This window comes from Gavia stellata, chromosome 2 (assembly GCF_030936135.1).
Source record: "Gavia stellata isolate bGavSte3 chromosome 2, bGavSte3.hap2, whole genome shotgun sequence".
Taxonomy (NCBI): domain Eukaryota; kingdom Metazoa; phylum Chordata; class Aves; order Gaviiformes; family Gaviidae; genus Gavia; species Gavia stellata.
Genome location: NC_082595.1, coordinates 6039669 through 6063141, shown reverse-complemented (window position 1 = coordinate 6063141; position 23473 = coordinate 6039669). Strand labels below are relative to the sequence as shown.

General features: G+C 44.8%; 1 protein-coding gene across 22 annotated transcripts in view; it reads left to right on the top strand.

Annotated features, from left to right (window-relative positions):
* The first annotated feature begins 17046 nt into the window (after positions 1-17046).
* The window catches only part of NRXN1 (neurexin 1), a 740438-nt gene continuing 734011 nt past the window's right edge, over positions 17047-23473 (top strand). For 18 of the 22 annotated variants that reach the window (XM_059835686.1, XM_059835685.1, XM_059835683.1 and 15 more), the window contains exon 1: positions 17047-17785. In XM_059835686.1, the coding sequence (XP_059691669.1) occupies positions 17047-17785 (739 nt within the window). Of the gene's footprint in view, positions 17791-23473 lie in introns of all 22 variants that reach the window. The other 4 variants (XM_059835668.1, XM_059835678.1, XM_059835666.1 and 1 more) reach the window with 1 other exon arrangement.

The window sequence follows — 23473 nt, the reverse complement described above, 5'->3', positions numbered from 1 at the left end:
TCAGCGTGCTGTAGGTATGTCCTGTGCTAGGAGAGGTTCAATACCTTAACGCCAAAGAGCTCTCCAGTAAAAGTTATTTACGTTAACTACTCAACTTCCAGCAAGCCTTTCCTGAACAACACGAGGACACAGTGAAGAGAGGACGGACGAAATTCACGGTTCTCTTGGGAGGGACATTGAGACTCCCTGACCACAGTTTTGACACGTGTGCACAGGCCTTTTATTGCCTGGGGTCATAATTTCAGTTCCTGTTCTTAAGGACTTTTAAAGATAACGCTTATTATTTTTCCATGCCTCTAAAAAAAGCCAAAACATTTTCTGTTCACTGGCTTCCTGGCAGCAGCTAGAAGAGTTGGCAGGGGTTTCTCTGCGAGTGCACATAGGACCAAGATATAATCCTGTCTTTGACAATGTACTAATGAGTGATAAATGGACGTATTAATAATCTTTAAGCTCTGTTACTACAAACAGTAGCTGCCTGTTCCTAATTATGTCAGTAAAAAACATGCTACATCAGAAAAGTGTTTCCCCCAAATCCCTAAGTCTGTTGTTTGCTATGAGCAGAGCAGGATGAACACTGCAGGCAATATCTGCAACTATGAATACATATTTTTCAAACATCAGTCCTGAATTCAGTTTTATTGATGTTCACAACCCCTTTCGCTTGCTTCACAGTAACACTCAAACCTATTCTTTTTGTTTGTGAAAATATTCATGTGACCAGCTTCAGTAATAAAAAAAATCACACAGGTTTGAAAAAAATGGCAAGTAATGAACATGCTATTCTGTTTGCAGACACCTGATTTCATGAATAAAATGATGAATATATCATGTTCAAATCCACATCTGCTTATGGACACTTTATAAATTTAAATAGGCTATACTTGTTTACTGAACAGGTCACTAAATGTCCGCAGACAGGCTACAGTACAGCTACACAAGAATGAGAGAGCACAGAAAACAATGTCATACATCACTCAGTGGAGAATCTGCTGCTGATTAAGAGCCCTCGGAACATTTATGGAGGAAAAAAAACCTCAGCAAGGCTCATTAGCTCAGACATAGCGCTATGCTAACAGCTGGCACACAGCTGGCTAACTCTTGCATGAGCAGAACAGATGTACATCTATCTACAAAATGGTGCAGCAACATAACAACTACACTGGGAAGGAAGAAAACCCATTGAAGGAAGTAGAAGATGCACACAAGTCCTGTTTTGGATGGAAAAGCTCTTCTCGGTTCCCCACTGGAACAGAATCAAGGTCCTTTTATTTTGGCAGGCTGTCTCTCCCAATGGTCAGGTTGAGATGTTTCAGATGAAGAATTGCATAATACTACAACTATGGCAGATAATCACCCCAATAAAACTGCTAAGGATTTGGTTGCATCTTGAAGTTAACCAATCCTCGAAAATGTGTTGGCAGCCAACATTATCAACATTTTGCAATTTCTTCATCATTCTATGAATATTCAAGCCTATTTGGAATTTTGCTTAGTCTTTGGCCTCAATAGCAACCTGTACAAATGCATTTCGTGGTTTAATTATACACTGTGTGAAAAAGAATTTTCCCACGCAGATTTGAATCAGCTTCCTTTCAGTTTCACAGAACGTCTTCCTCATTATGACAAGAAACAATAACTCCCAATCTATTCTCTTTTAGGCTATTCTGTAGGTTCGAGGTTTGTTGGCGGGGGGCGTTTTTTGCTCATTTGTTTGTTTTTTAGGTGTTCATTCATATGACTCTTCTTCATAAAGGAAACTTCAGTCTTTTCAGTATTTTATGAGACATCCTATGATGTCCCAGCATTGCCAGCGATTCTCCTCTCCTGTTCCTGAACCTGTCCTGAAATCTGACAATATTCTTTTTGAGATGGGTGGACAAACACTTCAGCAAACCTTTTAGGTGAGGTCATATAGTATTATAATGTTGGTCTTGTTTCCTAGTATTGCTCTCCATTAAATAATCTATACATCCCCAAAAAATTGCTAGCTTTCCTGAACAGCAGATTGAGATGGTACCTTCAGCTGTGTGTTCATAACTGCTCTCAGGCTTGTAATGTAAGTTGATAGTTAACAGTTCATCAATAAGGGAGAAAATTGTTAACACAGCTCCATGTTACGCTCAGTTGATGTGCTTAATGTGGTTATATCCTATAGTATGTCTGTATTTGAATTTCAAAATGTTTTAACAACAGATATGTGAATATTCGAAAGAAAGAAAAGTTCAGATGTTACTTAGAAGTACCTATAGCATATACAGGGACACTTGTGGACTTAGATGAATGTTCAGCAAAGCATACTGTATAAAAGTTACTGTATAAAACAACTCATTAAAATCCTAAAATACCTAAAATCTATACAAAATAGTAAACAAGCAAAATTAAACCTGGGAAAGAACAGGAGGGGGAGAACTCAGGGAAAACCAGGCATTCTTAATTACAGGTGAACATTTTTAGTGATTCGGTTAACAGGAAACAAAAACTAAGCTGTCTTGAAGGTTTATTACTCATATAATAGGTGAGTTCAAGGGCAATTACAAGAAAGCTTTCAGAACAAGGCTCTTCCAAAGCGTAACAGGGAACTTAACAAGATCACTGCAAAATGGGGTGTTGGCCTCTTCTTGGGTGTTGGCCTCTTCTCCCAAGTGATGAGTGACAGGACAAGAGGAAACGGCCTCAAGTTGCGCCAGGGGAGGTTCAGGCTGGATATTAAGAGAAATTTCTTTACTGAGAGAGTGGTGAGACACTGGAATAAGCTGCCCAGGGAAGTGGTGGAGTCACCATCACTGGAGGTGTTCAAGGAACGTGTGGACGTGGCATTGTGGGACATTGTTTAATGGGCATGGTGGGGTTGGGTGATGGTTGGGCTTGATGATCTTACAGGTCTTTTCCAACCTTAATGATTCTGTGATTCTGTGTGATTCTGTGATTCTGCGAAAATCTTTGATCTTCTTTAATTGAACTATGTAAGAAAAAATTGGCATTTGAGGCAAAACACAATGATAACCTACTGCTTTTTATTCTTCATATCAGTGATTATCACTTTGTGGAGACTTGAATATTACTTTCTCCATCCAACAACACATCTGTCGTAAACCAAGAGAACCACAAAAACAGATGGGATTTTACATTCCCTCCCTTCATTCTGCACCATGTCACAGTGAAGTCTATTTACTTCCACAGGGTTTGGATCATGCTTTTCCCAGGCCTTTTTCGTCTTAGCCTTCCTCTCCAAAATGCAGCCTCATACGGTCCGAACAGGTGTTCTATTATTTCTGCATCCCGAATAGCAAGTATCTATCTGCTTCCAAATCTGAAGTATTAGAAAGCCAGGCAGCCCAGTTCTGGGAGTGGCATTTCTTTTTATGCCCCACAGAATTAGGATGCCAAAGGTTTTACACCCCGAGCAGAGTAAATCACTCTATAAAGGAATGAATCATTAACCTGGCTTCTCAATACTTTTCATAATGTTTATGTTTGGTTTTGAGAAAAATGTTTTACGGACAACTGTAAAACGTCTATGGGTCGCAGCTACAGAGCTTGCAACAGCAAAGGATTAAGTCACTGTTACTCCTGGAGTGCTAATGAGGTAAAAATGTGCTGAATGTTCATACTTTCCTTGAAATACACGTATTATGCTTGCTACAGGTGCACAATGCTAATTTGCTTTTTGGGCAAACTGTGCTCAATTTGCATAATTTTAACATCCTGAAACCTGCAAACATCAGGAAAATCTGTGTGTTTCTCTGCCTGTAGCATGAAGTCATTGAACGCCTAAGAATCAATATAAGCTCTCAGAACCAGGAGGGAAGCCCTACTGGAGTCCTGCGTTAGCTAAATTATAGGATCAAAGCCTTGAGGTATACTAGCCCAGGTCTTTTGTCTATAACCAACATAACCATGGTAATTTCACTGTCTGCAGGACCAGAACTATTTTTTCTGACCCAGCAATACTTTAAAATTGGCAATTACTAATGATCTATCCACTTGGAAGACATTGCTATAAGCTTATCTGATAAATACAGAACTCAAGCTAAACAATATCTTGTAGGCACGTTGTGGAGTAATTTCTAGCTTCCAGTTTGCTTTAGCAACAAATGAATGTGATCCAGCCTTTAAAATAAAAGCACGATATTATTTATTACTTCATCTTTTTATCATTTGTCAATATGTTGAAATAACTTGAAATAAACATAATCAGCAGATGAAGACACCTTTCCAATGGTCACTACAGCCAAAGAAGCTTCTTGCTGAGAGGATGTAGAAGGAATGCAATGTAAAATAATATGGAGAAAACATGAATACATATCACTGAAACAGCACATCACACCCATGACAGTAGAGAATAGCTACTAATTAGCACTCTCAGTTCAATCTGGATCTTTTAAACCCTCTTCAGATTATTGTGGGTTGTTCAGTTTGGGGTACCTGGCTACAGAATGATAAAATTTTTCATCCAGCAAAACAAGAGTTTACCAAATACATGAGAGAGAACTTGAGTCTGTTGTTAAAAATATGCAGTATCTTGACCTTTTCTCCTGCCACGATGTAAGTCTCTGTGAAATCTCTGTTTTTCCTACTGCTCTGGTAGCTATGGTATTGTTGTACAAACGTACAGCTAAATCAAAAGCAGTAGTCGGCAAAGGCTGTGGTCACAAAATGGCTGGAAAGAATCACAGCGAAAGAGCAAGAGTAAAAAATAACTATTGAACACAGCAGAGGAAGGCAAACAGTTGAAAGAGCAACAGGAAAAATAGACTATGGATCAAAGATTACATGAAGCAATCACTAATTTGGCAGTATTAAAAACACAAATGCAATTTACATCCTGACATCAGAGAAGCATATTTCTCAGAAAGAGTCACAAACCTTCCAGATCCTCCAGAAAAGTTTGAATATTTATATTGCATAGAAGGAGTAGTTTCCTAGGCTGAGAGAACAGCCTGTCCTGTATTCTGGCATTTTTTGGCGTTTGCAGGTGGCACTAGAAAGAACTGTGGAGCTAGAGACAAAGTGTTTGAATGTTGCTAAGACTTTCTTTATGGCAAATGCATTAACATGTTCAACACTAGTTGCCTGGAAGGTCAGACCAGAAACATCATTAGCATTGTGTAAGAAAAGCAATATATAGCGTTGCCTGCCTAGTTTAAAGTGAGTAGGTTTGGTGCTGAACAGAAGGGAATTAATATTATTATCAAATCTTTTGCTACTTTTCCCCTCCAACAAGACCACAAGAACAGCATTAATTTATAGCAGTGGAAAGTTTACCCTTTGTCCCATCAAATTTGCACCATGGGATCAGCCACAAAAAATCCTGCTGTGCCACAGACCGCCTGTGTCAACCAGGCACAGGAGAAGATGCTGTCAGCAGCCACAGAGACTTCTCCCAACAGCTCCAATCTACTCTCACAGTGTTTCTGATCTTGGCATGATCATAATCCAACAGAACGCAAATGTTTCTGGTTTTCGCCAGGGTTTGCTTCTGTCCCCACCATGCAGCCTGAGTAGTCAACTTTCTGTCTTCTTTGCTCCTTAGGGCTAGCGTAAACTCATAAGATGCCCAAGTATTTACGATTTGTCCTACACTTCGTTAATTCTCTTTTGACCCCAGCCAAAATGCTCCACCCTCAAGCAATTTTGATTTGTTTCCTTGTACCTCGTTCCTACTTGCCTTTTAATTATTTTTGTTTGTTTCTTGCTCATCACCCTTCCTTTGCCCTCTTCTTCCTTTCCAACAACAACTCTTGCTTTTTTAACTTTTGGTCGCTTGCTTTTTTCTTATCACTTCATGTACGGTGATTGCATCCCCAGCCTTCCAACCTGGCTTTCACTCAGGCCCTTGTCTTACTCCTACTTGCCTCCTCTCGTACTTTCTTCTGCACTGTGTTACAAACACCTGAACTATTAAGAAGTCACAATAACACTAAGGACTCTCAAGACAGATTGTGGGGACTAAACAGAAGTAAATTGAATGAAGCTTTTAAACGAATAGTAATAAATACTGTGATTTCTGGAAAGGGCAGCTCTCACTTCCCTTAGTGAAAGGTTTTTTGAACTAGGCAACCCAACAACAAAGCTGCCCCGAAGTGTAAAAATACTAGCCGACTGGCACACTGCAGTATTCCCTTAGTGAATCTCTTCAGCGGATGCATTATTTATGGCTTAAACACCAACGATCTCGACTACCTATCTGCACCTTCATACCACAAATATTCCTCTGCTTTGATGCCTTAGTAATTCTCACCAACATTAACAATCACAGCAATTTTTGAATCAGAGTATATCTTCTGATTACTAGGAAATTATACCCTTATGAAAAGTAACATATTTTTAGTATACTTAGCACACTTTTAGTACAGCTAAGTATCTGTAGAATACTTGAATTATAGCAAGTATACTCATTTTTCATAAGTGTAGAGTGACACATTATAAAACAAATTATTATAATCAGAGATTTTCTTGAAGCTGTCAAAGGGCTTGATTCAAAATGGGACAAGTTCTTCCTAGTACCCTCAGCCCGCATTAGCAGTTAGTGGGAGCTGAGGGCACTCAGCACCTTCGAGGGAAGTTCCCGCGTAAGACCCAACCCTGCAGCTGTGCAAGATGCAATTTCTTTGATTGCTTCTACTAATTTGCATACTACATCTATGATTTGGGCACACAGATAAATTACAGTAGAATATCCTGTTGTGCTGCCCGCCTTGCAGACTTGCTATACATTGGGTTTCAATTTGCGAGGTCTTTGGAAAAGAGCTTCTTGTTAACTCAGAGCCACACACGACAGAGACTACCCAGAAGCTCTCCTACCACATAGGGGTCCTGAACACACCGATATATCTAGGCAGCATTGTCATCCTAGCACAGAGGATGAGGAAGGTGATGACTGATGATGAATGGATTTAATGGAATTTATACAAATGACACACAAAGTGGCATTCATATACATTCCATCTAAATTACATCAATTCTATATGAGTAGGAATTTAGTGATCTTTTAAAAGGATTACAGGAAATTATCTGAGCAACATTTATAAAAAACTGTTAAAAGTTCTGAGAGAAATATTAAGCAAAATACTTCAGGGTTTAAAATAATCTGTCTTGGGGATTGCAACAAAATATCAATCCCACATCTGCTTACGGTGGGATTTCTTACACATTTCATTCAAGCAAGTGATTCCACAGGTGGTTATGGTATGAGATCCGCTTCCAAGTTCTTTTGGTGACTGTTGTCCACTCAATGGCAACATACAACAGTCTGCTGTTCTCTTCAATTCTTCTTATCTAAAGGATTGCCTACACTTTGCTGTTTAAAAACTGGTTTAAGACCTTAAAAAGGAAACATTGGAACTAAAGACGACTTAGCCATTCCAAATCGATTTAGTTCCTTATGTTTTTGCAATCAAGGGCATTTAGTTGCACAGTATGTACGTGTATTATTCCTAAACTCAAATCTGCAAGGATGGCCTTGAGATGTATCCGCTGCATGCATAAATATTTGATATATGCTATGGCATGTTACCACATAAAGATTCACAGAAAATAATGACTTTTTTGAGATACGAACATAGGGGCTTCTTTTGAAATCAGTAAGATTATTAATACGACAGTTTTACAATTTAAAAAAAATGACAGTATTGATGTTCGTATCAATCCTACCAAACTCTTCTACAAAGAAAATTCTACAACAACCTTCTTATTAACAGAGTTAATACCAAATCAAACGTGCTTTGGAAGCCGGTTGATTTAACAGTTCTCTGTTTTACCATGCTTTGCCCAATTGCCTGATACAGGCTGTCAAATCCAAACATACGGATTGAGACTTTCTTCATGGAGCTTCAGTGGGAAAACCATTGCTACTTGTGTCATATCATAATCCCTTCTGAAACCCAATGAAGATCCATCAACAGGGCTAGCTGATGAATGAGTTTCTGTACGCTCAGAAGAGCTAATACGGGGTCTTTCATTATAGATTTCTCCTGGCGATGCATACCGCTGTGCCCATCAGTCAAGCCTCATGCACAACAGGAGTTAGAACTGGTACGTGTGAAAGTGTACTATATCTTCAGGTCTGAGACTTAGAACCATCAAACTATAGGGTTTTGCCACTCATGATATCTTTTTAAATGCACTTTAAGGATTTTGAGGTCTTGGTAGCTCCTGTATTCTTCACGCTACATTTTCCTCTACGATGATTATGTTGTAGGAATACGATTATCTTCACACTCATCAAGTTTTCCTCTCATTTAATGAAAAAACCCCACAGGTTGGATATGCAACTCCTGATAAGTAATAAAACTTTTAATTCAATGTCTCACACATGTTTCATGCATGTAGATACCATCTATATTTACACTTTGATCTATTAAACAGGTCTGGTTTTCCTAGTGTTTTAAGCAATTCCCTGCAATGAAGCTACCAAGCCAGAAAAATGGCATCATCTACATTAATCTCTGAATCACCCCAAGATTTTAATCTTGGGGATCAAATGGGGATCTTCAGCAAGATACTACTGTTAAATTCTCTTGAACATGTTTCATGTTAAGTTTTCAATATTACAGTAAATACAAGGAAGTGGTTATGTCCAAGGAAAAACATGTGTAAGCCTTGAAATGGTTTGTGGTCTGCTGAGATTTTGAACTTACCAAGAGTCCACAAATATCTTCTGATCCTCAGATAGGCCTATGCGTTTTGTGATCATGTTTGCTTTCTTTGGACCAACCTACTTTTGGAGCCCAAAAGCCACCTATAACTACATGAGTCTCCAATCCTCCCTTCATGAGTCGAATCTTGTATCACTAAACACAGCTGATACCTTCTGAAATAGCAGAAGACTTGGAAATATCATTAAATGCCAGAACTGGGTATAAGGTAAATAAATATTTTAAATCCTCGTAAGTATGCTCCTTTATTATTTATCCATTCAGAAATGGGTTTAAGTGAGTTTTTATCACCTTAATCCTCCAAAGTTAGGTATAAGCTAGCCCCAAAAATGCATTATCTAGAGAAACTATCACACATAGTTAGTTGCCTCTCAGTTCTGTTTTCTGAATTCGAACATATGTCTCAGTCAAGTACCTCCAGTACTGTATTTGATTATTTGTTGCAATTCATTTTGTTGAACCATGCAGTTTTGTCTCTCTTCTACTTCAAGATCTTCAAGTACTTCAAAGTTTTCTTCAATTAGTTTGAACTGAGCAAGTGAGGACCTATGTAACATGCCATCTTTCTTCCAAGACGGGTATCTTTTAATTTCTTCTTACTTTAGATTTACCCATACTTTCTTCACCCACAACTGAGACTGCCCAGTAATATGGCAATTAACAGGCAGAAATTATACCTTTCTTCCTCCATATGTCTTTAAACCTCACTGGCTGTATGCAGACACAGACAGTTGCATACCGGTCCGTTAGTTCTGCTGTACATCTGTGTCGTCCTGTCTGTTCGTCACTCTGGACCAAGTTCAAAAGGCATTACTGAATTGTTCACGAAAAAGTTACTGCCTGTCCTCTAAAAAACCTTGTACTCAAACACGCAAAGGGTCAGTTTTCTGGCGGTCTGAAGCTCTTCCCAAAGCTTTGGTTGGGTACAGAAGGATGACTGATGATAGCTCTGAAGAAGGGAAAGATGTCAGGCATACGTGCAGTGATTATAACCACAACAGAGCGTTGACATACCCTAAAAATCTATCCCCCCCTGTTATTGAACATTACCCTGGACCACTTCAGCAAAGAAAGAGGTTTTCTCTCTTTCAAATCTTTAAAACAATTCCTGCTGTCTCTGTCCCAGAAATAACTTTTCTCCCTTCTCATCTCTTTCTCACGCCTGCCCAGATAACCGGGGTTCTCTGGAAGCACCTTTAGTTTGATTTTAATTGTGGGGTTTTTTTCTTAGCAGAATCATTCTTATTTCTTCTGCACCTCCTGGGCTGGTTACTTCCTTTTTTATTAGCTCTGACAGCCAGGCCAATTGCACGTGTGTGCCTCGGAGACAGCTCCAGCGTTCACTTCAGCGTGCCAACAAATCTCTTATTTAAAATTACAACAATTGTTGGACAATTTCACATATGTACTTTCTAATGACTCAAAGGCGCTTTGTTCTGACAATATACATCCCTCCAAAAGGTCTTAGACTTGCAAGTTGGATAATGTACTGAATTCCCTCTGACAGAAAATATGATTGGTTTGTTTCCAAGAATATCGTTGCTGCTTTTATCTCTACTTTTCAAAATCTATAAATATTTTGGTATAACACAGAACATTAATTTATGCAGAAGAAAGTCAGGTTTCTGCAAGGCCACGTGCTTCTTACAAGGTATTCCATATATTTGTCAAGCTGAAAGACCTACAGAGAGAGCGGGTTTGGAAATCGTATTTTTTTTCTTCCTCTTTTTTTTTTGTGTGTGTGCTGCTTCAGAATGAATCGACTATGACACCATATGCTGCAACAATTGCCGAGAATGACAAAAGTAATACATTCTTCTAAAACTCAACCAAAAAACACCATTAAATTAAGGAAATTGTATTCTCCCTAAATCTCCCTGCATCCTCCTGGCTCACTTCATGTCTCATTGCTTTATTTCTACGTAGGCTTTTCCCAGCCCTCCTCTCACTGCGGCAGGCTTCTTACTACAGGTTTAGAGAAACATGAACATCCTCTGGCTACTGCTGGACTAACTGAGCTATCCCTCAGTTTGAAGGCGGAAGAATCCTCCGCCTGTGCCAGCATATCCAGGCTGGATTGGCCTTTGGCTTTGACATTCCCCATCTAAGAGCATAAGTAGCTTTACCATGTGTTCACCATGAGCACAATAAAAATAAGGCCACAGTTAGAAAATACTATATTTTACATTATACGTGTACACACACACACACATACACAGAGACACTACTATCAGGTTACAATTTTGCTCCTTTAAAAATGTGTATCGCTTACTATATCGCAGCGTACAATTTATATGCTTTTCATAGCAGAAGAGATACTTGCTCCTTGCTCTGTTTGCATGGGTCAAGTTACTAGAATTGTCGAGAGAAATTCTCACTCTATTTGAAAATAAGGGGATATGGATATCATCTGGCTGAACAAAAGGGACGTCTGATTATGCTGTAAGTACTGAAGATATGTTGCATATCTAGCAAGCTTTTATTCTTGTTGCTTAACATGTTGCTTGGTTACCTCATCAAACTTGTCATCTGTGAGGAAGCCTGTTTCATTAAAAAAAGAAAGGAAATCTTCAGGCTAACTCCTCTGGGACTGCGGTGGGAGAAGGGTTTGGTTTTTTTTTTTTACACTTCTTTCTGAAGCTTCAGTTCAAAAGTAAGTCACTACATTCACACCCTGGGAAACAAAAAGGATGGTTGCATAGACCATTCTCAAAAAACGCTGAGATGCCCAATACCAGAGTGCTCTTGTGACTCTTAGTGTGACAGACATCAGCCTGTATTTTCAAAAGTTGCCAGGACCTTGGCAAAGGCTCCATGTAAATCACTCACAATCCCTTCATCACCTTTCTGTAGGCCACCGAGTACAAAGTCGATAGAGAAAACGGAGTACGTTTGGCACGATCAAATACTTTCCACGCGGCTAAACCCAACAACCTTAAGAAGCCTTCTATTTCTCTCATAGTTTGCGACCGTTGGGAGGCAACATACAGTCAGGCAGGTTTAATGCTACACCCGCAAGCGGCCCGGCTTGTCCAAACACTTCTCCTCTGGTTGTTGATCCAGTCCTTGGGCGTGCTCTGGTCACAGGCCTATACCTCCGTTTCCCCCCAGGCTGTGCAGAAGCCCGCAGGCTTCGGTTCTGGGGGAAAAAATCACGGCAACACCAACAGCAAAAAAAACCCCAACCCCAAAACCAACGAAGAGCACAAAAACCCACGCAAAGAAAGAAGAGGTTCGGCTGGGGCGCTGCCGGAGGGGCCCGCCGGCCCCCGCCGTGCCTCCCCATCCCACCCCCGGGAGAGGTGCGAGCTCCGCAGCCGCGGACGGCAGCCGCCTGCCCGCCCACCCACCCCCGGCCCCGCTCAGCCGCCGCTGCGGGGCTCCCCCCGCCCCGCCCCGGCCCCGCCCGGCCCGCAGCGGCTCCCGCCCGCCGCCGTCCCCGCGGCCGCGGCCTCCCTCCCCCCCGGAGCGCCCCCGCCCCGCGTCCCGCTGCCCGGGGGGGGCGGAGCCGGGGCGGGGCGGGGCGGGGGCTGCAGCGAGCGCGGCACCGCCCCCGGCGGGCAGACGGGCGCGGCGGCGTCACGCGGCGGCACCGCCCCCCGCGCTCCCGGCGGCCGCCCCCGCCCGCCGCCGCCGCCGCCGCCGCCGCGCACCCGCAGCAGCGCCCGCTCCCTCGGCTGAGCGGCAGAGGCAGCCCCGGTCAGCCGCGCCTGCCCCCGGCCCGCGGGCCCCCGCGCAGGTAAGGCGCGTCCGCGGGGCGGGCGGAGCGGAGCGGAGCGGCGCAGCGCGGCGGAGGACGAGCCCCGCTCTGCCGCGGCGGAGGAGGCGCGAGAGGCTGCTGGTGGGTTTGCGTGCGGCGTTGCGGGGAGGTGGATGGCGGGGAGAGGAGCTGGTGGAGCGGAGGCAGAAGTTGAAGGTTGGGTGCGGTGATTTGTTATCCCTTGCGAAGGCGGGAGGAGGAGGAGGAGGAGGAGGAGGAGGAGGAGGGGAGGGGAGGGGGGTCCGCGGGACTTGGGGAATAAAATCCATCCCCTGCGCGTTCTCCCCGGCGCGAGCTGCCCCGCGCAGCCGGGGCCGCGGTGGGGATGAACATCGCGGTGTTCCCGTTCGTTACCGGCGGCGGTCTGGAGGAGGAGGAGGAGGAGGAGGAGGAGGCGAGGGGTTTGTGCGGGAAGCGCCGTGGTAATGTGGGACGTTTTCTGTCGGGAGGCAGAAGAAAAGAGGGCAGCCGGCGCCCGGGTACGTGCTCGCAAGTGTTGGGGTGCCGGCTGAGGGCACGCGTTTCCTGAGGGGGTCGGGATAATAGCGCAAGCACGTTAAAATAAATACATCTGCAGGCTGGGAGGGCAGCAAAATCGATCCTTCCAGCCGCTTAGGGAAGAATTTGATTCTAGAAATTACCTAGAAATGAAAGGCAAAGATTAACGATGCTCTGAAGTCTGCTTTTGAAATAGAGCGCTTCTCCCTTTGGCTGCAGCGAGGTTGTTTTTCAGATCCTTTCCTTTCATCCGGTAATTTGTGAACTCGCCGGTCTTCCCCGCACCCCGAGACAATGCCGGGCATTTTGTACAATCGGGATTCTGCCGAGGGTTGTGCATGCCAACCGCCCTGGCATTTATTAAGGATTTATCGACCTATGGGTGTCTCTCTCTCTCTCTCTTTCTAATTTGAAAAGGCTCAGTCGCGGCACCTGGGACTAAATCATCATTTTGGCAGAAAAAAAGGGCTGGTGGAGGGGTGGGGGGCGCACGGTGACCCACTGCCGAGGGCGATCGCTCCGTTTCTGTGGGTCTGTGCGCCTTTCTCGCTACATACGTGTGTATACACATTGCCGGGAGGGATGGCTGGTACTTGAGAGCCCATTTGAGATCTGTATGTTAAAAAATTGGCCTCTTCTGAGAAGGAAAGTGTCCCCCTGCTTTGGAAATGACTAGACAAGACTGTGCTGTTTATTGACAGTCTGCGAATTATACCAGCAGTAATAAATAAGCAGTTGTTTGGGTTGTTGTGTTGTTTGGGTTTTTTTTTTTTTCCTTGGGGCTTTCTCCTTTCTTTTCCAGTCTTTCCATCCCTCAGCCTTTTTTTCCTTTTTCTTCTTCGTTTTTTTGTCTGTCTTTGTTCTCTCTCGCTCCTTCTCCTTTCCCTTTCCCCCTCTTGCTGCCGCTGTGCCTGTGCGAGCGAGAGGGGAGGGCAGGCGCCGCAGGCAGCGGGCAGGGATGCTCCGGAGGTGGGATCCCCGCTCGGCGGCTTCTCCGCGGACACCTGTAGGGATCGCTCTGGCGCGCACTCACACTCACACTCACACGCGTGTCCTTGCGCGGCTCCCCCCCGCGCCCCATGCAGAGCGGGGGCAGACCCCTTCCCTCCTTCCCCCCCCCCGTGCGCTCCCGCGCAAGGACTGCCGGCGTCCTGCGCTCGCGCAGCCGCGACGCCCGCCCCGCGTACCTTGCGCCCCTCCGCGCGGCCCCCCCGCGCACCCCCCGCCCCGCGGCACCTCCCGCATTTCCTCCCCACCCACCGCTTCCCCCCGAGGCGCGCAGTGACCAGCCCAGCCCCAGCTCCCCGGGAACCCTCGGGAACACGCACACACGCACCCCACGCATCCTCTCCCCACATAACGACGTGCAGCCCCCCCGGACCCTCCCCGCCACACACACGCACTCCTCCAAGTCATTTCTCACGTCGTGTCGTGTCCCCCCCCGCCCCGGGCGCGCACGCCGTGTCTCACACCACCGCCCCCCCCCCCACGCACCCCCCCCCGCTCCCTCCCCGCCCCTTCCCCTCCGCCGCAGCGGGGGCCCCGCGGCCACCCGTTGTGCCCACATGGGGGGCTGGGCACGAGTGGGAGCCCACGTCCCCCCGCGGGCGCAGAGGGGGCGGGCGGGCCCCCCCTCGGGCGCAGCCGGCAGCGGCGGGGCCGCTCCTGCCGCCGGCGGGCGCGGGGACCGGCCGCCCCCACCGCCGCCGCCGCCCCGTCGGGCCGCGCAGGGCGGAGCTGTTCCTGGTGCTGAAGCCGGAGCCGCGGTGCCGCAAGCGAGCGTGGCCCCGGCCCGCAGCTCCCCCCCCCACCCGCAAAGGCGCCGACGAGGAGCGGGGTGGCCGCGTCCGGCGGAGCGGGGGAGGGCCGGGGGGCTGCCGGCACGGGCCCTGCCGGGCACCGCGCCTTGCAGGGGAGCTGCCGGAGATCCCTCGGCTGGCAGCGGCGGGGCGAGAGGTGGCCCCTGCGGGGAGGGGAGGGGGGGAAACCCGGGGGCTCTCTGCTGCCCGGTGCTGCTTGGGCACGGCTGGCCTCTGCCCGCGAAGTTTGGGGGTTCTCCCTGCCTCCCTCTTGCTGCTCTTGCCCACCTCGCCTGTGACAAATAATAAAAATAAACGTGTTGACATTTGGAGGAATGAAATTAAATATAAAGAGAGAGTAGGAGGTGACTTAGCAGCTCTGAACGTGTCAGGTGCAGGCAGCTGAGGTGTGTGCCTGTTTTAAAGCAGGTTTTGCCCTGGCAGCCTCGTCTCTGCCCCCCCTCCCCACGCACAGGCACACCCCCCCCCCGCCCCAGCCCAGCAAAGGGCTTGGCAGCGGCTCCGGACATGATGTTCTGCCTGCCTAAGTGCTGCTGGCTGAGAAATGGGAGGGAGGCGAAGGGGAAGCGGTGGGTGAGGGAGGTGTCGGAGATCCTCTCCTCCATCAGGAGAGAGATCTGCTAATGCACACCTTCCAGAAAACATATAGCAGCTTGGGGGAGAAAAACAGCGAGGGGAGCCTCTCTGCTGAAACGCTTTGAATGCAGAGACCTCTTCAGAGGAAGAGAGTGAACTGTGGCATACACATTATTTTTAAAATGAGGAGTTGCCCTCTTAAATAAGGGCAGCTGAGTAAACATACATAAAATACCGCAGCCCATTTCTGAGGACTAACACCTGGGATTAGCTGATCTGCATTGTGAATAATGTCAACATCAGAGCTGGCTCGAATTGGATTTTCTCTGCCATAACAGAGAATATCAGCAGCAAAAGAAATGGGGTGGCAGAGAAAAATGCGGTTTGAAATTTTCAAAAAGCCTGCTAAGAAACCATTGCAATTCTTCCTCACCCCATGAAAATAAACCGGTAGGTGTGCCACGTACAGTGAAGCCTGCCAGTCCCTGCTGGGAGCTCAGTCCACTTTCTATGTTTTTGAGCTGTATTGGAAAGAACTAGAACTGGGCTTGGTAGCATCGTCTGAATTAATAGGACCCTATAGCTTCACCGGTGCTGGTACTTCCGTTAATAAATTGCAATAAAACAAATTGCAGAATAAACACCACCTTTTCTTTTTAACGTCGGCCTTGTAATACTAAAATATGCTACTAAAATATTTGAAAGCTTTGGAAAGGTAAGTACTTTATGTATAGATTATGCCATAAAAATGTAATCTAGTATGAGCATACACATCAAGATTTAGGTTTAGCCCTGCAAGTTGCTATGATTTCTCAGTAACTCCAAAATTACAGCAGCAGTTCATTTTCCTAATGTGGAACAGCTGTTGGAATGAAAAATTAATCACGAACGTCCACTATTGATCAACTTTATGATTTAACATGTTATTAGTCGTCATTTCTTATTATTCTGTTTCAATTCCTTGCAGATTAGAAACAAAAACAATAGAGGAAAATCACCCCCCTGGATCTTAGCCTTGGCCTTTTGCAAGCAAACAGAAGAGGAGCTGTCAGGCTTTGCATGTCAAGTAGCCACTCGGCTGTTTGACAGCTTCTGGGTTTCAACCCCATTGGGATTGAGGCAGCTCAGGAAACCATGAGCGATGAGTCCTGTCGGCTGCTGACGCTGCTCTAGCACCATGGCAGACAGTCCGTGATCTGACAAGAGGATCCATCCCAGGGAAGGCAGCGCTGGGATCGGTAATTGGCTTCCTGGGAAACTACAGCTGGCGGAGAGGATGTAAAAAGAGGCGCGCACGCGCTGGGATATTGCTACAGGCTTGCTGAGCTGCTGGATCTGCTTGGAGGAGGGTTTTGCCACCGATCTTGGTTTTTCTCCCGGTTTGGTAATGTTGGCTTTGGGGAAAATTTCTGCTGACTCACCTGCCCCCGGACACCTTTTGGGAACCCCGGCCGACCAGTGAAAAGACCCAACGGCGCCTTCCCCCTGCCGCGGGTCCCCGCCGGTGACCTCCGACCCCATCCGGCGCCCCACCCCATCCCACGGGGCACCCACAGCCCCCCGCCCCGGGGAGTCCCTCGCAGCGACCCCCGCACCCGGGGCGGGGGTGAGCGCGTCTGAACCTCCCAGCGCGGCCGGTGCCCGGCAAGATTTTACCCTGTCTGCCGCCGGGGCCCCAGCGCCGCCCCCCGCCCGCCCTGCCGCCCCGCTCGCCCGCCCCAGGCCGCGCAGGATGGGGGCGGCGCTGGTGCGGCACGGGGGCTGCCTGCTGCTCTGGCTGGCCCTGCTGCTGGGCTGCTGGGCCGAGCTGGGCAGCGGGCTGGAGTTCCCAGGGGCGGAGGGCCAGTGGACCCGCTTCCCCAAGTGGAACGCCTGCTGCGAGAGCGAGATGAGCTTCAACATGAAGACGCGCAGCTCCAGCGGGCTGGTGCTCTACTTTGACGATGAGGGCTTCTGCGACTTCCTGGAGCTCATCCTCACCCAGGGTGGGCGGCTGCAGCTCAGCTTCTCCATCTTCTGTGCCGAGCCCGCCACCCTGCTCTCCGACACGGCGGTCAACGACAACCTCTGGCACGCCGTCGTCATCCGCCGCCACTTCAAGAACACGACGCTGATCATCGACCAGGCCGAGGCCAAGTGGGTGGAGGTGAAGTCCAAGCGGCGGGACATGACTGTCTTCAGCGGCCTCTTCCTAGGGGGGCTCCCGCCAGAGCTGCGGTCGGCCACGCTAAAGCTGACGCTCTCCTCCGTCAAGGACCGGGAGCCCTTCAAGGGCTGGATAACGGACGTCCGGGTCAACTACACGCAGGCGTCGCCGGTGGAGAGCCAGGAGGTGCGGCTGGACGACGAGCAGAGCCGCCTGTGCGCCAGGGAGGACGTCTGCCTCAACGGGGGCATCTGCTCGGTGCTCAACGACCAGGCCGTCTGCGACTGCTCCCAAACGGGCTTTCGAGGGAAGGACTGCAGCGAAGGTAAGGTGCCATTTCAGCTCGCCCCACTGCCCCCCTCCCCATCGCTCCGTGGAGGGGATGGGTAGGAGGCCAGGCCTGCATGGAGTTTCATCTGTATGAGTGGATCTCCCTCCCTCCCCTTCCCTCCCCGCCGCGTCCCCAGCTCCCCTCTTCCCCGCCTTCCCCTCCCTGCCCTCCACGTGTCTCTGTGGCCGACCATGGTGCCATCACTCTTCTGTTCTCTGTGAGGCTGGGCCAGAGGAGGAGGAGGAGGAGGAGGAGGACGTTATTTGGGTGTCTTCCAGAGGCGGGGTGTGATTTGGGGTTGTCCCGGGCAGAGGAAAGGTGGCTCCTGGGTGCCGGGTGTCACCTGGATGGGAGGGGGCGGCCGGCATCACGCTCGGCCAGAATCGAGGGAGGAGACGGGCACGCTTGTCACAAGCAGATGGTGGCAATTAATTTTGGGCGCGGGGAAAGCGATGCTGGGGAGAATTTTACCGGATTAAGTGCAAAGACAGCCTGGGTTTATTTTTGTAGGGTAGGGGAGACCCAGAGTCTGCTTCGTATTGATATTTGCCTCTGCTACGTCGTTGAAATAAAATCAGCGATTTGTTTGTGAATTCCTTAAATTGTTGCCGGGGAAGAGGGGGATTAAACGGAGGATTAAGTTTTTAGACGAATGCGAACCGTACTGCTTTGCAATGTATTTAGCAATTCACCATGCCAGGGAGAAAACAAAAGGGCAAGGGGAAAGTACATACTCCAAGACCACAAAATTCCTGGATAGTTTTACCGAGGAAAAAGGAGCTTAGAAAAACAGCAGTTTCCTGAATCCCATCTACAAATAAATCACTGGGTAAAATATGATTTATATTCAGTGCCCACTGTTTTTGGCGAATGGGAGGAGTGTGAACATTTACTTTGCAGATGCATGTAGGGCTCTTTTTTATTATTTTGCTGGTAAATGTACCATTGCTTGCAGCTCCTTAAGCATATGTTGTGTACCTAGAACAGGATGTAAAGGTATACGAGTGAAATAAGAGCAAATGTATCAGAGGAAAATGTAATCTAAGATTAAAAATGTAAAAGGTAAATATAAATAAGATATTATCAAGGCCAAATGAAGATCTTCACTGAGTGGCTGCATGACGTTTATGGCTGAATAATTTGCCTTTATCATTTCTATCAGATTTCACTCATTAGAAGAAACAAAACATCATTTGTGACTGTGCTTTATTATGTAACACCTTCTGTCCTTAGTGTCAATACTCAAAACGCTACAGTCATTCTGCATCCTGTTTACTTTATCAGCTGTTTATCTCTCATCTGCCATTCGCTAAAAAATTCAAGCCCTATTAGCATTTTAAAATGATTTTTAAGAAGTAAAGGCCAAATGATAGTTTCAGAAAGTCAGACGGTTGAACTTTCAATAGCACACAGTCCCAGGAACTGTAAAATGAAATATCTTTTATATTAGGTAAGATTGTATCAATGGATTTACTATTTGGATATAAATTTTTAATATGTGGTATTACATAATATATAGGTGTATGTAAAATATTGAGTTGTCTTAGCATCTTTGAGTTAGGCTCTATTATAAACCAAAAAGAAAATTATGAGGTGTAGCAGTTTGGTTAAAGCAGCCATAGTAATTTATATGGTATTACACATTTATGTACGCTTTACATTAAAACATAGTTTATTTATTTGAAGATATTTTGAACACGTAATATATGTATGAAAAAGTTCATATAATTGCATGTGATATTAGTCAGAGAAAATCGTATCTTTACATAATAATAAGACCAATAGCTATTTTTAAGGAACATTTTTATGTTGAGATTGAATGTTATTGAAAAATATATATAAGTTTATATATATTAAAAACTGCATAGAGCTTATAAGAAGATGACACATAAAATAATATTTAGAATCCCCCAAATTTAGGGTAAAATGCTGGCTTCATTCAAATACTGGTGGTTTACAACTGACCTCAGTGGGATCAAGATTCCCCTCACGTGTCCCTTGACCACTAAGAAGCCTTATAAAATAATAGCAAGACTTCTAATTTTAGCATACTTGCTCAACAAAGGATGGTGAAGTATTCAGATTCTGATTTCATTTGAAAAGGGAGGCAACATTTCCACTGATAGCAATATAAATGGGACTAGTCCTATAGTTTCTATCTGTTGATTGAGAAAAGATAGTAACCGAAATTTACGTCAGTCAGGTTTTGATGAAGGGATCAGTAGCTACTTATATGTGCTACCAAAGATACTGAACTATTTTATAAATGATTTAATATTCTAAGAAATAGAAAAGGCAGAAGGACAAGTAAAACCATTACATCTGGCAGGGAATAAAGCCTAAACTGGTTGTTTAGTTCTTCATAGCCAACATAGAAATTAGGCTGTTGAGTTTTGATCCTTTGTTCCTAGAATGTGTAAATTTCCCACAAAGCTTAGTAAGAGGTTGCCACTGCTGAAGGATGCAGGATCATCCCAGACTGCAGTGATCTGGAGGGGTCTTGAGTTTTCACTCTTTGTCTTGTCCGTCTTTTTGACTAAAAATGGTTTAGATGGAAAAAAATCCTCAACCTTCCATTTGTATCAGAAATTGTAACCACACATCCTAGTTGATACCTTTTCTTTAAACGTGAAAGATGGTCATTACATTCTATTTTCCTTGGATTTTTTTTCAAATTTTTTTTTTTTGTTTGGCTTGGATTTAGTGTGCTTCTGCATCTCCGCAGTCTGGTAAGGCAGAGAGTCCTACAGCATAACGAAGACTTTAGAAATCAGTAACAACAACAACAAAGAAAACCTTTCCAAAATTTTCTATCCTGACTTGCACATTTGAGAGACTAGATATAATCGATTTAGAGTCAAAGTTTCAGGATGCAATTTTTAACAACACTTAAGTTCCTTTCGGGAAAAAATCTGGTGGGGTTTTTTTTTTCAGATTTTCATCTTTGAAAATCCCATTAACTTTTCATGAAGTAAAATTTTCTTACAAGAATGAAGTTTAACCAAGTTTATTTGTTTTGGAAAGCCCATAGTAGTATAAGTTATTCCCAGTAGGCTTATCCTTGTACTTGTCTAAGTCAGGAGTAGCTTCATTTATGTTATCTGAACTACACCGGTGTGAAAACAGTGTGAGCTAGGAAAGAATCAGATTTATTGCATTCAGTCACGCTCTTTGTTCAAATAGGATCTCAACTCTCTTCAGTGGGAGGTTTGGCATGAATCACAGAAAAAGGACTGGAGTTGTGCTTGAGTATCAAGGGTGTGCAGTCTACAGCACAGACAAACGCGATCTGTAGCAGTTCTGTTGTTGATTAGTCCGTGTGCTTATGAGTAAAGACAGTAAAAGAGCCTTCTGAAAGAGAAAATAAAATCTCTGCTTAGGACTGAAACAGGCAAGGGAATATTATTTCACGTAGTAACAGTGACTCAGTAGAAGGAAAAATACACAAAATTCTGGTAAATTTTGTTAGGAATAAGACTAGCATTCAAATAAACCCTGATTGCCACATCAATTTTCTGATAAGTTTTTGACATACATCACAATCTTCTATTCAGTGAAAATTATATTATTCATTGAAATGAATCAAATTGGTATGGCTTCATTCTATGAGAGGGAGAGCTGTTCATTAAAAAGACTATCTTTAGAATCCAATTTTTGGTGAATTAAGTCAGGGTCCTAGAAGGTAGGGAGAATACGTGATTCATTTCAGTGAGCCTCCATATTCCTCTTCTCATTTTGCTCCTTATGTTAAAAATTCAGGACAAAAAACCTGTTTTAAATATTACATTTATAAAATAGTGACCCTCTGGCTTTAGACAAAAAGTCCCCCCGTATAATTTTCCATTCATCCTCATTTATATCAAAATAACCTTGTCCAGTATCTTGTCTGAGAAAATAGGCAGATACCTCTGAAGGAGGTAAAAAAAAGGCACAACACACTTTGACTTGGGAGAAGGTTCTCACTGACCCCAGCTTCTTGTCACTCCATGCCCTTCTGCTTTTCTCTATCTGTAACTGCTCCAAACAATCGCACACAGGATAATTTATCTTTTTAAAATATAGCTGGCCTGCTTGCCTCAATGTTAGCATGTTGCAGAGACAATTACTCTCTGAATTCAAAGTATTCCTGTTTAGAACATGTTTCATTTTAACTGTTCTACTGAGTTTCTGTTTTGTGGGAAAAATGTTCACTGTAAGAGATATTCTTCCTTGTCAGATATTCAGAAGTTGATGCCAGCTATGGTTTGAACTGTGAAAGTGATTTTTTAAGGAAGCAAATTCCAGATGTCTCAGGCTAGCCAGCATTTAGATTTGTTTGTTTGGGTTCTGAATATATTACATCAATCTTTGCTGTGTATATTTGCTTCTTCGTGTTAACTTTTTAAAAAAGTCATCCAATATTTATATCTTTCTGAAAAATTTCATATTTTAATTCATTCAATACTCTTATGCCTTGAATAAAACATACAAACATATTTTGGCATTAATCATCTTTTGCAAGATGCGTGTTTGAGTGCAACGAGATGCTGTTGAACTCATTGCCTATAGTCAATCTTAACAGAGTAGCCACCGTGGTCTTTATCCTTCTTGAACAGTTAGCTAACTATACTTTGAGCTACTAAACACTGTGAGCAAAACTTTCCTTTTGATTTACACTTCAGAATCTTTATCTACAAGACGCATCTCTCTTACATGATCTGTATTTCTTCTGCATGCTGAGTTTCTTGTCAGTGCCAGTGGCCACTGGGGTGATGGTGATTTAGGAGGAGGGCTAGAAAGCCGCTAGAGATTACACTAAGGTTCTGTTGTCTTTACAGATGATTTGATTAATTTAACAATAAATGTTTTAATTTTATTTAATATTGTTAAACAGTGACTTTGTCAGGGTAGCATCTTGAAAGCAGATAATCAAATAATTTCAAAACTGTTTTAAATCTGTGCCCTTCGCATTTAGTCGTATGAAAACAGAATCCTTATGTCAGTTTAAAGCAGAATTTTGCATCATTTTCCTAATGCAATTTGAGATATTATTTTGTTTGCCAGGATTCAGCATTCTGGGATATTGATTTCAATATCTGCCTCGTGTAAAATCACAGCAATTTAAATACTGTGTCACTGGTAATTAGGAATTGGCAGTCTGGTTTATATTATCTTCTAAGAAGACAACTTGTTGAATATTGCTAGTCCTTTCAAAATGCTGATATTGAAATACTTCCAAAAATCCACTTACGCATATAGCATACATCTTAGTACCCCAGATCAGTAATATTTTATATAGTGAGGTGGCTGCTTCCCTTTGTGCCTAGCTGAGACACAGGGTCCACGTTAATTTTAAGTCTATATTGCAAATTATAGAACGCGAATATGCAAGAAGAATTTACATCTAGCAGCACAGGGCCTTGGGTCAGGTTGGTCATATTCATTCAGAATTTCAAAATTATATAATAAAATTGTCTATATTTTAATGTAATTGCATTTCAAGGCTTACAGGCATTTTGGACCAAATGCACTTGGTCTTTTTATCTGAGCTGCAGGCCGGCTTGCTAGGAGTCTTTTAACAGTAGATGCTAGCCAAGGAGTTGTGGGAAAACATTTGGATTACAGAACATACCATTTTATCCCATCATCATTACCGAGCTGATGGATGGGAATGGGCAAACAGACTGGCAAGTAAAACCAGGT